Source organism: Corylus avellana, chromosome ca3 (assembly GCF_901000735.1).
Source record: "Corylus avellana chromosome ca3, CavTom2PMs-1.0".
NCBI lineage: Eukaryota > Viridiplantae > Streptophyta > Magnoliopsida > Fagales > Betulaceae > Corylus > Corylus avellana.
In genome coordinates, this window is record NC_081543.1 from 1,655,535 (window position 1) to 1,670,133 (window position 14,599).

Here is a 14,599-nt window from a genome sequence, read left to right on the forward strand (position 1 = left end):
TTTTTTGTACTTGGCTCAACAAAATAGCAAAAATGTGAATGCTCCTTATACTAAGGTTACATGAGTCATTTTAACACGTGGACAGAATCTAAGAGTGCATCATGTCCAGATTGATCTGTAATTTGTGATCTAAAAGAAGAAAAAAAGAACAGAAAAGAAGAAGACAAAAACATGGTCCCATTCTGCAGTAATAGACAATGAATAGAAGCTTCTGCCAGTGGTGCTGCTAGAAAGACAGGATGAATACTACCAAGAACAAGGATGCATCATGTCCAGATTGATCTGTAATTTGTGATCTAAAGAAGAAAAAAAGAACAGAAAAGAAGAAGACAAAAACATGGTCACATTCCACGTGCAGTAATAGACAGTGAATAGAAGCATCTGCCAGTGGTGCTGCTAGAAAGACAGGATGAATACTGCCAAGAACAAGGATAAACTTCTTGAATATGTGTCGAGAATTCTTCAATTTTACCAAAAATGATGTGGAGTTTATTATTGCGATTTTTAAAGATTGAATTGCAATCTTAGAGACCAAATCACAATTTTATCAAATGCTTAACTGCGTTTTTTAAAATTGCATTTCCAAATAGCTATTTTTTAAATAGCACCTGAGAAATCTTTTACAAAGAAATAAATACCAAAATAATTTGACATTTATTCATTGAAGATGATCAAAATAATTAATCAAAAGAAATGTTACAAATACCAATGAATAAGCTCTACATCACTTTGATACCCATTTCTTGGTAGAAAATTTGGTATCCCTTTGACCAGAAAAATGTTATTTCCAGTCGATTGCTAATCCACTGCCTCCTCTCAAACTTGCTGCAGCCTTTCTCCTTCCTGGTTTAGTACTTGCAGAATCAACAGATCCCTGCATGTGAACCACCTTTACATATAAATGGTAGTGGGATGCGAAGAGCAAAGCTTAAAGAAGTCCAGATGAAATCAATACTTCATGGGACAAAGCTAAAATGAACCGATAATTTCCATACAGCACAAAAGAAAGATCAAGATTTTAAAACAGAGACAGAGGCATTGATAAGTTCGTTGTTAAGTCAAAAAAAAAAAAAAATAGACAGCACAAAAGAAACTAAACTATTCTGGGGTCACTTCTAAAGAAAAGTAATAATGCTCAAAATTCATGGTTTCAGTGTAAAATCTGATCAAAAGGCCTCACACACCTGAACATCCTAAAATGCCTTGACACTCACCACTAACATCATCCTACATGTATCAGAGCATGCCCGGGTGTACTTCTCTTAACCTGTAATGTCAAATTTCCAGTGCCATACAGCTAACACTGTAAAATGGCACACACGGTATATTAGATTGAAGACACCAAGAGAGTTTTGGTTGTAATGTCTTACTTAGCACTTAGACTTAGTTCAATATATATAGGAGAACGTACATAAGGTGCAAGAGACAATCTAAAGGACTACAACTAAAAGGTTTACACAGAAATACTAAAACAATATGCTGAAATAAGCCTTGAATTAAGGAGGATTGAGGCCCCATGTTTCCTGTGATAGGTGACATTGTTTTCCCTTGAAGTCTGACAGTTGTAATAGATCCTTAGAATCTGGTTGTTGGGTTGATCTTCAATTATCAGCTTAACACGGTATACCGTATACATTAAAGGTTCTGCTCAACTATGACTAGTTTCAATTGCTGAACTATGGTGAACAATTCAGATGGATTAAACTAAATGAAGCCATTGTCGAACCTGAACTCCTTATCTTTCGTTGATGCCCTAAGCATTTGATGATCTCATGATGACTCACATTTTCAAATCAAGGGGGAACCCTTGAAATTCTATCTTGCCTTGGTGAGCTCTAACAACATCAGGAACCTCATTCTGATACTTGCACACAAACTTCTCCACAAATTGTTTCTCACTTATTCTCCACACATGAACGATGCTAGTATCTGCCTTAATCAACCCCTTTGACATCAAAAGTTGCAAAACTGAACACCTTGGAATAATCCTTTTCTCCAGGCTAAGCAGTAGAAGATTAGGATTCTTCGAAATCAGCGAAGGCTTCATCTTCAGTTTGTTCACAAAGAAACTCATCGATGTCTTGATCTTCTTCTCTGAAACACTCATAAACAATGGTTGGATTTTGAATGCTGAATAGATCTCATCCTCAGACAAACCACAACTTCTATAAGCTTTCACCTTTTGCTCCCACAGTGTTTTACTCATTGCCATGGAACGGATGGCTATAACAAATAGCAGATTGTTGGGATCAAAACCCAATTTCATAACTTCGCTAATAATCTCACTGAAACGAAAAGTCGACATAAGCAGTGATCTTGGTCCAAGAAAGAACAGTTTCAAAGCTAATGACTGGGGCACACCATGGCTTATCAACATCGACATGTTGGGCTTGAGCACTTTTTCCACATTAGCTTCAATTACCCTGCACTCTGCCTTTATAGCCTTTAAAACATTCTCATCAGTGCCAAGAATCCGCCTAAGCTCTTGAACACAAGGAATGATTTGCTTTTCGAGGCTCCTTTCTAGAATAGAAGGCTGCGTGGATAAAAGTTTTGCAATTTCAGGATCCGACAAGCCCAAAGATTTGAAAAAATCCAACTTCGGCTTAAAGTTCTTGTGCACATTGAATAAATACAATGGTGGACGCTTCATGGTCAAAGTTGATATTTGCTCATTTCTGAAACCATGAGCTCTAAAGAACTCAACCACAGTGTATGCATCACTTTCAAGCACACGTGGCTCACTGCTAAGCATTTTCGCAAGGCTAGTGCTAGAGAATCCCAAGGATTCAAACAACTCCATGTTGGGCTTAAGGGTATTCTCTAAATCAGCCAACAGCAATAGTGGACGACTGCTAATTAAGTTTCTGATGTGGGTCCGAGTCAAACCGTGAGTTCTCAACAGATCCAAAACTGAGTTGGGGTTCTTTGGGTTCTCAATGTTGAGCTTCTTGGAAGCTGAAATGGCTGATTTCAAGGACAACTCACATGAGTTTTGGAGGAAAGAGACTGTTAAAGATTGTGGGTCCTTGGAATTAGGGAGTTCTGCAATGGTTTGAGAGAGGAAGTTGAGAAGAAGTGGCCATGGGTAAGGGATGAAGCTTTGTGCTTCAATTCCTGGGGCAGTTTTATGCAAATTAAACGAAGCATTTGATTTGTTTGAGAAAAAAAAAGCTCCTTCATTTAGGTGGAAAGAGTGAAGAATGGTTACCTGGGTTGAGATTTAGAGATGGTATGTGATTCTACTGCTCGAAGCATTTGCTTCCTCCTCTTTCTGGCTTTTGTCCCCCCACCACAATCCCAAGCCAAGCCGGTTTCGCCTATTCCATCGCTAACGCACAACTCATGGCACCCAAAACTCTTTGCCCGAAGCGATAAAAGAAAACAAGTAGTTTTTAGAGGCTTAAAAAAAGAATAAAAAAAATTTCACAAAACCTAATTCAACTTAAAAGCGTTTTTCGTCGCAAAGTTAATTTTAATTTTTTACAATGCTGCCCCCTTCCATTATAGCTTGGCATTAAATAAAATGGCAAAATGAGTAAAACAACCTTTTATATTTCTAAAAATTTTAAATTTACCCTTAATTAGAATTTAAGAAGAAAAAAACAATGACCTTGGGTCATAACCAAACCCCACGGGTTTGCAGACCCATCAGTTTTTTTTTTTTTTTTTTAAATGAGGGTATTTTGATAATTTTCAAGGCATTTGTTAGGATTTAAAAATTGATTTTTTGGTAATATTTTTATGACAAAATACATTTTACCTCAAAATTCAAAATAAACCAAGCCTTAGAGAAAATAACCTTTGATTCATGGCATTAACCATTGGTAGATAAAGTTAACCCCGGTCACATGTCATTAACCAATGGTAAGTGAAGTAACTCTTTGTTATATGCCATTAACCCTGGGTAGATTGATGACCTTTTGATGTAGGACAAACACAAGCTTGAGAAGAGATTTAAAAAAGAGCAGAAACCATGAGAACATAAGCCTACCAGAAGATGATGAAGCCCCAAAGAGGGGAAAAGAAGGGAGAAAGAAGATAAGAGGAATCGTTCAATTTTCTGAATTCATTTATAAGCTACTGAATACAATAGAAAACTAGGTTTAAATAGGCCAGAGATTATACCTTAACCCTAATGTCCCGCTAAAATATCAAAAAGTCCAAAATAAAATAAACACAAAAACACAAATTGTCAACCATAATTATTAGTACTACCCTGTACAAAACCTTAGTTTGGAGGATAAAGTGGACGTTTTTGCAAGCAAAAAATGAGATTTTAAAACAAAATCGTGAAGAGTATATAATTTAAAACTGAACTCCTTATCTTTTGTTGATGCCCTAAGCATTTGATGATCTCATGATGACTCACATTTTCAAATCAATGGGGAACCCTTGAAATTCTATCTTGCCTTGGTGTGCTCTAACAACATCAGGAACCTCATTCTGATACTTGCACACAAACTTGTTGACAAACTCTTTCTCAGTAATTTTCCAGGCATGAACAATGCTAGTATCTGCCTTAATCAACCCCTTTGACATCAAAAGTTGCAAAACTGAACACCTTGGAAATCAGCGAAGGCTTCATTTTCAGTTTGTTCACAAAGAAACCCATCAGCTTCTTTATCTTCTTCTCTGAAACAAGCATAAACAATGGTTTCAATTTGAATGCCGAATAGATCTCATCATTTGACAAACCAAAACTTCTATAAGCTTCCACCTTTTCCTCCCACAGTTTCTTACTCGTTATTGCCATCACACGGATGGCCACAACAAATCCCAGGCAATTGGGATCGAAACCCAATTTCATAACTTCACTAGCAGCCTCAGTCAACCGACAAGTCCTCACAAGTAGCGCCGAGGGACGAATAAATAAACATTTCAAAACAAATGACTTGGGTACACCATGGCTTATCAACATCGATATGTTGGGCTGTAGCACTCTTTCCACATTACATTGAAGTATATAATAGCATGCCTTTATAGCCTTTAAGACATTCTCATCAGTGCCAAGAATCCGCCTAAGCTGTAGGACACAAGGAATGATTTTGTTTTCGAGGCTTCCTTCTAGAATATAAGGCACAGTGGATAAAAGCTTTGCAATTTCAAGATCCGACAAGCCCAAAGATTTGAAAAAATCCAACTTCGGCTTAAAGTTCTTGTGCACATTGAGTAAATACAACATTGGACGCCTCAAGGTCAAAGTTGATATTTGCTCATCGCTGAAACCATGAGCTCTAAAGAACTCAACAACAGTGTATGCATCACTTTCAAGCAAACGTGGCTCTCTGTTAAGCATTTTCGCAAGGCTAGTGCTAGAGAATCCCAAGGATTCAAACAACTCCATGTTGGGCTTAAGGGTATTCTCTAAATCAGCCAAAAGCAATAGTGGATGAGTGCTAATTAAGTTTCTGATGTGGGTCTGAGTCAAACCGTGAGTTCTCAACAGGTCCAGAACTGAGTTGGGGTTCTTTGTGTTCTCAATGTTGAGCTTCTTGAGCTTCTTGGAAGCTGAAATGGCTGATTCCAAGGACAACCCACATGAGTTTTGGAGGAAGGAGACTGTCAGAGGTTGTGGGTCCTTGGAATTAGGGCATTCTGAAGTGGTTTTTAGATTGAAGGTTGAGAACAAGTGGCCATGGCTAAGTACTGGTGAAGCTTTGTGCCTTAATGGTAGGTGCACTTCTTTGCAAAATAAACGAAACATTCGATTTGATTGAGAAAAAAGCTGATAGCTTTAGGCTTAAAGAAACGAAGAATGGTTACCTGGGTTGAGATTTGAAGATGGTGTATTGGTACGCGATGCTCTTGGGCTGCTTGATGAATCGGCGTCCCTCTCTTTCTGGTTTTCCGGTATCTAAACAGAGTATATTTAATGAACAAAACGTGAGTTCGACATTGTCTACAAGTCGACAAGGCTTGGGCTAACCAGCAGGCCCAGGAAATGTTCGGCTTGGTTTACAACAAAACACCAAATCCGATCATCTCTCATCCCAGCAATTCTTTCATATTTGAAAATCAATAAGCATTTTGATGAGGATTTTTTTAGGTTTGGTTACTACGGAAAATCAGAAAATATTTCTTATATTTTTATTTTTATTTAATTATATTAACTAATAAATATCAATTTTTATTTGTAACATAAAAATATTAATATAAAACAACTAAAAAAATCAACCTAAAAATTATATTTCTTTAAAATATACACTTATTTTATTGAGGATATAAAGTTTACAATTTTTTTGTTTATAAACTTTACACATATTTTAATGATTTCAGCTGGTATACTATATCTAATATGAAAAATTTAAGATATAAAGTTTACAATTTTTTATTTATTTTATTTTATTTTATTTTATTTTTTTGTTCTAAATAAATAAGGAAATGGTTATAAGAAATGATCATTTCCACTCCTAATCTCGAAAGGAAGAAGTGAGTGATCTTAATTAAAACCGAAAATGAGGTGGGCTCTCCAACAACAGATCCAGAACAAACTAAAGCAATGCGACAATAATTACAAACGGTATGAAATTGATCAAACAAGTGACCCGGTCCTCTCAAGGGGCTGCTCAAAGCGGTTACAAAAGCAAAAACAACACAGATGAAGACGAACCTATTTGAACCCTCATTTGAAACTAGCAACAACAACTAGAAAGAGACTGAAGCCAAAAGAACACTGTAATAATCCACTATAAGGACTGCATTGCACATTAACAGACGTGTTGAGAGAACCTGCTGTTGTGGCCTATCTCTTATTTTCCATGTGCTATGACCTTGCAGCCTTGCCATTGGAAAGAACCGATACTTCATATACCTCTTTCACCAATCCATTGCCTTCTTTGTTGTTGGGGTTGGTTATGTTGGCACCTTCGTCCCCAACTTTGTGCAAAACTTGTTTGGCAAAGAATAATCTCAAGAATTACATTCAACAACCCACTTGTTCTCTCCAACAAAAGACAAAAATATGGGATTCGTTTGGTAAATTTTTTAGACGGTGGTTTTTTGCTTTTTGATTCAGATGTGGCATGAAAAAGAAAGTAATTTTGACTGTTTTATGCGTATATTGTATTTTGAGTTATTTATTAAAGTAAAGACTAGAAAGTAAAAAAGTTGTCTTAAAAAGCATCACCGAACAAGCCCATGGTTCCTCAAGAGTTTCTTTCATTCAAATTGTTGAAACAAGGAGAGGTCATTATTTTATTGTCAACAATGATTTAAATATAAATTGTTGCTACTGTTGACCACACCACCCAAATCCAACCAAGTGTTCCCGTAAAGACAAATTGAAGGGCACGGGTAACTTACCGAGGATACTAGCAGGGGACACTTTAATGCCTGAGTCAGTAAGACAATTTTGTAAATGACAGGAAGCTAAGCAAGAGAGGATGGCAAGCTGCAAGTAGGTTATGCTTAAGGGTTGTCTGGGTTGTCTTCTTTTATAGTACTACCATAAAATAATGTAAGCCAAATTCGGAAGGTATTGGAGGCAGCCTGATATGGAAGGCAGTGAGTCATTGCAAGATCTTCTCTTCTACGTTCCCCTGCCAATTCCCTTTCTTATTGGGTTGATCTTTCCTCCTGGGATCTCGAGTCCAAAATAGACAAGATAGTTAAAGAAAAGAGTGATTTTCCTTATATACCTGAATCTCCATATGTGTACCTCATCCGTTATGTAGCCCTTCGAATGAGGAACCCTTGGTCGGAGGGCTCTCAGACAGGTCTCCTACGGTTAGTGGGGGTTGACATCCCATTGTCGATTGGTCATCGGCAGGGGGGCCATCGGTCCATCAAATCCCTAGGAACCATCGGTTTTCTATGGTTAGATGGGAATAGAAAAGCTAGTAAGAGGGATGCTGAAGTTGGCACAGAAAATTTTCAATTGTGCACGCCACAAATATTACAATCAAGTTTTGGCCAAAGAAATGGGAGGACATAAAAATATTTTATATATATCTATATATATATATAAGATATCATCAGCATTTTAAGTATGAGGATGAAGAAAACGAAAAGAAATTTTCAATCACTGAATAGATTTGAAGCAAAATGATGTTTGGAGAGAACAATATCACAAAAGAAAATATTTATAATTGCATCGTTATATTACAAAGAAGGCTGCTAGGCATCCCAACACTTTTTCCCAAATGATCTGATCCATTCAATAAATAAATATATTTATATTATTTTTGTTTCTTAAATGAATGTGTGGTTCAGATCATTTGGAAAAAGAAATTTGGGGAAAAGTGTTGGAATTTCTAATATTATTCTATCACAAATGAATTATAAAATTTCATTCTAAAAGTAAGCTGAGAAATTTTGGTTTGAAGGAAACTGAATATAGCACTCCTATCATAAATGAATCTTGACATTCTAGCAAGACTCTGGTCTTCCAAAATCAGAGGAAAAATGAAAAATAATCAAAATGTAATATCTACTTTCTCAGGAAATGAAGCACATCTCCCAGTGATTACAGCTAAAAGAATGTCAGGTTAGAAAAAACAGAATAAATAAATAAATAAAAGATTGATGAATCCAGCGAAAAGTCACATTCACACAAACACAATGACTAAAAGAATTGTCTCCTATATATTAACACAAGAAGGAAAAGACCAAAGTACATGGTCTTTGTAGCCCTGTTTGGAAGCCCTGTGACTAGACAACCTTAACCTCATTTCTTTCATACCATTCACCAGATGGGTTTCTATTAAAATGGAGTTCAGGAGTAATTTCTTAAGCAGACCACAGCATCCATTCCAGAGCCTGGCTTCTCCATGACAGACAAATAAGACATGGGTAGAATCAACCCACATACATTTACACCATGAATCCAATCATATGCTAAATGCGTGTTTAACAATACTTTTGCCATATAATGGCTGATAATCGCAAAACAACAACTAAAACTAACCATTATTATTGACCGATGAATGAAAGTAACACACAGGTGGATAATAATGTCAAGAGGGAAAAAATGTCACACCAAAAAGGTTTTCCTATATTTCTTTTCAAATGAATATATAGGCAAAATTTGGAATACCAAAACAAAAATATAAGATTAATGCAGTGAGAAAGATGTCTTCAGTGCTTTTCCTCACATATCTCAAAAAGTTATGATAAATCTGATCATAGGGCCTCGCACTCTTGAACATCCTAGAATGCCTTGACATTTGAACTACTTTTACAAATTACATCATCCTCCCGAGTAATCAGACTACTCTAGGATTTCCTTCTCCTGAACTGTAAATCTGTAATGCAAAACCTCTGGAATTTATTGCATTGTTGCATTCCTTAGATAAAGAAAACAGCCCACTGCCAACATAAGGAACTCATGATTTTTTGGCAATGCCCTGAGCATTCGATGATCTCATACTACTCACATTTTCAAATCAATGGGGAACCCTTGAAATTCAATCTTACCGTGTACATAAAAGGTTCAGCTCAAGTTTGATTAGTTTCTATTGCTGAACTATGGTGAACAATTCAGATGGATTAAACTGAATGAAGCCATTGCAGAACCTGGAATTTATTTCATCATCGAATTCCTTGGACAAAGATAAACAGCAGACTGCCAACATCATGAACTCAAACTGAACTCCTTATCTTTTGGCAATGCCCTAAGCATTTGATGATCCCATGATGACTCACTTTTTCAAATCAATGGGGAACCCTTGAAATTCTATCTTGCCTTGGTGTGCTATAACAACATCAGGAACCTCATTCTGATACTTGCACGCTAACTTCTCCACAAACTTTTTCTCTGTCATTGTCAACACCTGAACAAGGCTAGTATCTGCCATAATCAACCCCTTCGACAATAAAAGTTGCAAAACTGAACACCTCGGAATAATCCTTTTTTCCAAGCTAAGCCGTAGAAGATAAGGATTCTTGGAAATCATCCAAGGCGTCATCCTCAGCTTGTTCACAAAGAAGGCCATTGATTTATTGATCTTCTTCTCTGAGACAAGCATAAACAATGGTCTCATTTTGAATGCTGAATAGATCTCATCATTTGACAAACCAAAACTTTTATAAGCTTCAACCTTTTGCTCCCACATTTTCTTACTCATTACTGCCATCACACGGGTGGCCAAAACAAATCCCGGGCAATTGGGATCAAAACCCAATTTCATAACTTCACTAACAATCTCACTCAAACGATTAGTCCTAACAAGTAGCGGATTTGGACAACTAAAGAAACTTTTCAAAACAAATGACTCGGGTACACCATTGCTTTTCAACAACGATATGTTGGGCTGTAGCACTTCTTCCACATTACATTTAACTATAGAGTGGCATGCCTTTATAGCCTTTAAGACGTTCTCATCAGTGCCAAGAATCCGCCTAAGCTTTTGGACACAAGGAATGATTTTGTTTTCGAGGCTTCGTTCTAGAATATAAGGCACCGTGGATAAAAGCTTTGCAATTTCAAGATCCGATAGGCCCAAAGATTTGAAAAACTCCAACTTTGGCTTAAAGATCTTGTGTGCATTGAGAAAATACAACTTTGGACGCCTCATGGTCAAAGTTGATATTTGCTCATCACTGAAACCATGAGCTCTAAAGAACTCAACAACAGTGTATGCATCACTTTCAAGCACACGTGGCTCTCTGCTAAGCATTTTTGCAAGCCTAGTGTTAGAGAATCCCAAGGATTCAAACAACTCCATGTTGGGCTTAATGGTATTCTCTAAATCAGCCAAAAGCAATAGTGGACGAGTGCTAATTAAGTTTCTGATGTGGGTCTGAGTCAAACCGTGAGTTCTCAACAGGTCCAGAACTGAGTTGGGGTTCTTTGGGTTCTCAATGTTGAGCTTCTTGAGCTTCTTGGAAGCTGAAATGGCTGATTCCAAGGACAACCCACATGAGTTTTGGAGGAAGGAGACTGTCAGAGATTGTGGGTCCTTGGAATTAGGGACTTCTGAAATGGTTTTTAGAGTGGAGGTTGAGAACAAGTGGCCATGGCTAAGTCCTGGTGAAGCTTTGTGCCCTAATTGTAGGGGCACTTCTTTGCAAAATAAACGAAACATCCGATTTGATTAAGTAAAAAGCTGACAACTTTAGGCGGAAAGATACGAAGAATGGTTACCTGGGTTGAGATTTGAAGATGGTAAATTGGTACGCGATGCTCTTGGGCTGCTTGATGTATCGGCGTCCCTCTCTTTCTGGTTTTCCGGTATCTAAACAAAAAGGACGTGTGAGAGTCTCCATAGGACTCTTCTTATGGAGGTTTCAAGATGAAGATTTCACCATTTCCAATTTCTATTAACCAAATATAAAGCCTGGTTATCTGTGTGATTATTTCCGAAGGCATCGATATTTTGCTTGGTTGGGAAGACAACTCTTCCTAATTCTTCTATACTTTTTTATCTTTATCTTTTTTTTTTAGTTGATTTTACACCCTTTACACTAAACTCAATTTAAAAATTTATATAATTTTTTAAAATCAATAAAATTATATATATATATATATATATATATATAGGGGTGGTTTGCTGGATCACCCTTAAAAGTCTCAAGGTGACCTATCCATCTCCCAAAGTGTGAATCAACCATCCTTGATTGGTTTTCGGAGATGACTTGATCACTCCCATTAGTTTTGAAGGTGGTTGATCCATCTCAGAAGGTGGATTGGCCCCCCCTCCCCAAAACTAGTTGGGCTGGCTTGGCCTCCCCCCATCCATTTCAAGGGTAGCCGATACCCCCTAGTGGTTTTAGCCACCCCTGCTTGTTTTCAGGGTGGTCGAGCCACCCCAAATTATTATTTTTTCTTATCTTTTTCTTTTTCTTTTTTGTAATATATATATATTTCAAACAACTCAAACATAATCTAAACTTTTTTTTCTCCTCAATATTCGAAATTTTGAATTAAATTGAGTAGAATAGAAATAAATCGCAAACCCAAATGAACCCCCTGATACCAATTATTCTTATCATAGGCTCTCACCTCATATGCTCAACCATTTAGGGCTTGTTTGAGATTGCATTTGAAAAGCATAAAAGTGTGTTTAACACTCAAAAAGCCAATTTGAAGAAAAAAGTAGTGTTTGGTAAAAAAAAAATTGAAAAGTTGTTTGGTAAAAAAATTAAAAGCGTTTTTTAAGGGTCAAAAAAGCTTAAAAATGACCAAAATACACTTTTAGCAAAAGCTAAAAAATAAAGCTTTTGCCAAAAAGCATTTTTTTAAAAAAATTTTAATTAAAAGCTATATTTCTCAAACGCAATCGCAAACAAGCTCTTAGAACAACGTATTGATGACATACATAGGAAGCAATGCAAGCGGATAAGCAACGAGTAATTTTAGAAGTCCCTCTTATATCCCTCAAAGAATAATGTGGCTCATAAAATCACCATTTGATCAAAATCTAATAATAATCAATCACAGGCTCAATGGTGATTTTAAAAGCCACATAATTCTTGGAGGGACACAAAAGAAACTTGTAACATTACTCGATAAGCAACTAATAGAGCACTCATAATAGTTTCACCACATTATAAAAAATTAACAAATAAATTACTTTCACTAAATTTCAATATAAATTTAGGCCATGTTTGTTTTTATGTTCGTTTTGACCAAAAAATTTCTTTAGTTTTGAAAAATTGTTTTTGTTTTAAAATTTTGTAAAATGAGTTTTTAAGTTTAAGTTTATCCTTCACAAATCATTAGACCATCGCAGAGTTCAACGAACCTCTGCTAGAGGTTGCCAAAAGTCGCTTACTATTTTTCATTGTCGCCCATTTTCCATACGAGCCAAATGTCAAAAAATATTTTCTAAATTTTTTTTTTTGAAAAATGATTTCATTAAAATTCTTTTATGATAGAATACATCTTACCTCAAAACAAACGAAACCTTAGAGAATAAGCTACTTTTTACTTCTTTATTCAAATGTATTATACAATGGCTTCTTTTTATTTCTCTATACCATTTAAATACTCTTTCTTTTCTTTTTCTTTATTCTTTTTTTATGATTATTTTAATTTTTCAACTAGTCACTTTTCTAACAATCATATTTTCCCACGGTCATATTATCCAACAGCTATATTATCCAATGGTCATATTCTTTCAATATATGCTTTTAGGTTTTTTACTACACTGTAATGATTGTATTGTGGTCTTTGTTACGCTGACCACCCATAATTTTCGTTTTCCCCTCGATGTTTTCCCCCCTCCCCTGTTTTCATGTACTTGCTTAGGAAAAGATAAAAAAAAAAAAAACGACAGTCTTTAGAGCCATGACTAAAGCCCCACATATAAACCATGCCCTAGGTCCAAAGAACAAGTGCTTATCCAGAGATCAAACTCTTATGATTATTAACTAGACTTGTTGAAGCTGTCAAGCTGAGTTTCTTTAATATGTTCCATTTCTCAAATTTGGTCGACATATATGAAGCCATGGGACTATTACAATTCTGAAGAAAATACTAGTAACAGAAAAATTACAATATAGGATAACCCACCAAATACAAGATCACTAAATCTCATTATAACAGCAAATAGAAGGATCGCAGAAAGCTTAGATTTAAAACAACGACCACATAGGCATTCATCAGTCATTGCGAGTAAAAAAAAAAAAAACTGATGCACATACAGCACAAAAGAAACTAAAATTTTTGAGTAATGTTACACATACTCTCACATCCATTTCTTTACACCCATATGTAACTTTTAAAACAATCGTGGGATTAAAATCCAATAAAGATCAATCACAAATTTAATAATGATTATAAGAGTCAGCTACGGGTGTGGGGAAATAGAAGTGTATGTAGCACTACTCAAAACATTTTGGAGTCACTTTCAAAGAAGAGAAATAATGCTCAAAATTCATGGTTTCGGAGTGAAATCTGATAGTATGGCCTCACACACCTGAACATCCTAACATGCCTCAACACTTACAAATAACATCATCCACCACCAGTGTATCAAAGCATGCCAGGGATTGCTTCTCTTAACCTGTAATGTCAAATTTCCAGTGCCACACAGCTAACACTTAAAATGGCAGACATGGTATACCGTATACATAAGAGGTTCAGCTAAAGTTTGACTGGTTTCTATTGCTGAACTATGGTAAACAATTCAGATGGATTAAACTGAATGAAGCCATTGCAGAGCCTGGAATTTATTTCATCATCGAATTCCTTGGACAAAGATAAACGGCAGACTGCCAACATCATGAACTCAAACAGAACTCCTTATCTTTTGGCAATGCCCTAAGCATTTGATGATCTCATGATGACTCACATTGTCAAATCAATGGCGAACCCTTAAAATTCTATCTTACCTTGGTGTGCTATAACAACATCAGGAACCTCATTCTGATACTTGCACACTAACTTCTCCACAAATGTTTTCTCTGTCATTTTCAACACCGTAACAAGGCAAGTATCTGCCGTAACAAATCCCTTCAACAATAAAAGTTGCAAAACTGAACACCTCGGAATAATCCTTTCCTCCAAGCTGAGCGTTATAATATAAGGATTCTTGGAAATCAGCCAAGGCTTCATCTTCAGCTTGTTCACAAAGAAAGCCATTGATTTCTTGATCTCAGATGGATTAAACTGAATGAAGCCATTGCAGAACCTGGAATTTATTTCATCATCGAA

The 14,599-nt window shown here is 36.2% G+C and overlaps 2 protein-coding genes across 2 annotated transcripts; both read right to left on the bottom strand.

The window, feature by feature from the left end:
- Positions 1 to 633: 633 nt before the first annotated feature.
- LOC132173487 (uncharacterized) lies at positions 634 to 5,756 on the bottom strand. Its single transcript, XM_059585000.1, has 3 exons — positions 4,532 to 5,756; positions 1,785 to 3,211; positions 634 to 874 (listed from the first exon to the last, which is right to left on the bottom strand). The coding sequence occupies exons 1-3, from the start codon at positions 5,705 to 5,707 to the stop codon at positions 817 to 819; spliced, it is 2,661 nt and encodes an 886-aa protein (XP_059440983.1). The 5' UTR covers positions 5,708 to 5,756; the 3' UTR covers positions 634 to 816.
- Positions 5,757 to 8,908: 3,152 nt separating this feature from the next.
- Positions 8,909 to 11,093, bottom strand: LOC132173555 (uncharacterized). The gene has a single exon (XM_059585070.1). The coding sequence runs from the start codon at positions 11,025 to 11,027 to the stop codon at positions 9,642 to 9,644; it is 1,386 nt and encodes a 461-aa protein (XP_059441053.1). The 5' UTR covers positions 11,028 to 11,093; the 3' UTR covers positions 8,909 to 9,641.
- Positions 11,094 to 14,599: the final 3,506 nt, after the last annotated feature.

Coding starts and splice junctions, on each gene's coding strand:
- LOC132173487 (XM_059585000.1), bottom strand. CDS start 5,707: ATGTTTCGTTTATTTTGCAAAGAAGTGCACCTACCATTAAGGCACAAA. Junction 3,212..4,531: donor CAACTTTTGATGTCAAAGGG/GTTGATTAAGGC, acceptor ATCTCAACCCAG/GTAACCATTCTTCACTCTTT. Junction 875..1,784: donor TTCCCCCTTGATTTGAAAAT/GTGAGTCATCAT, acceptor GTTCACATGCAG/GGATCTGTTGATTCTGCAAG.
- LOC132173555 (XM_059585070.1), bottom strand. CDS start 11,027: ATGTTTCGTTTATTTTGCAAAGAAGTGCCCCTACAATTAGGGCACAAA.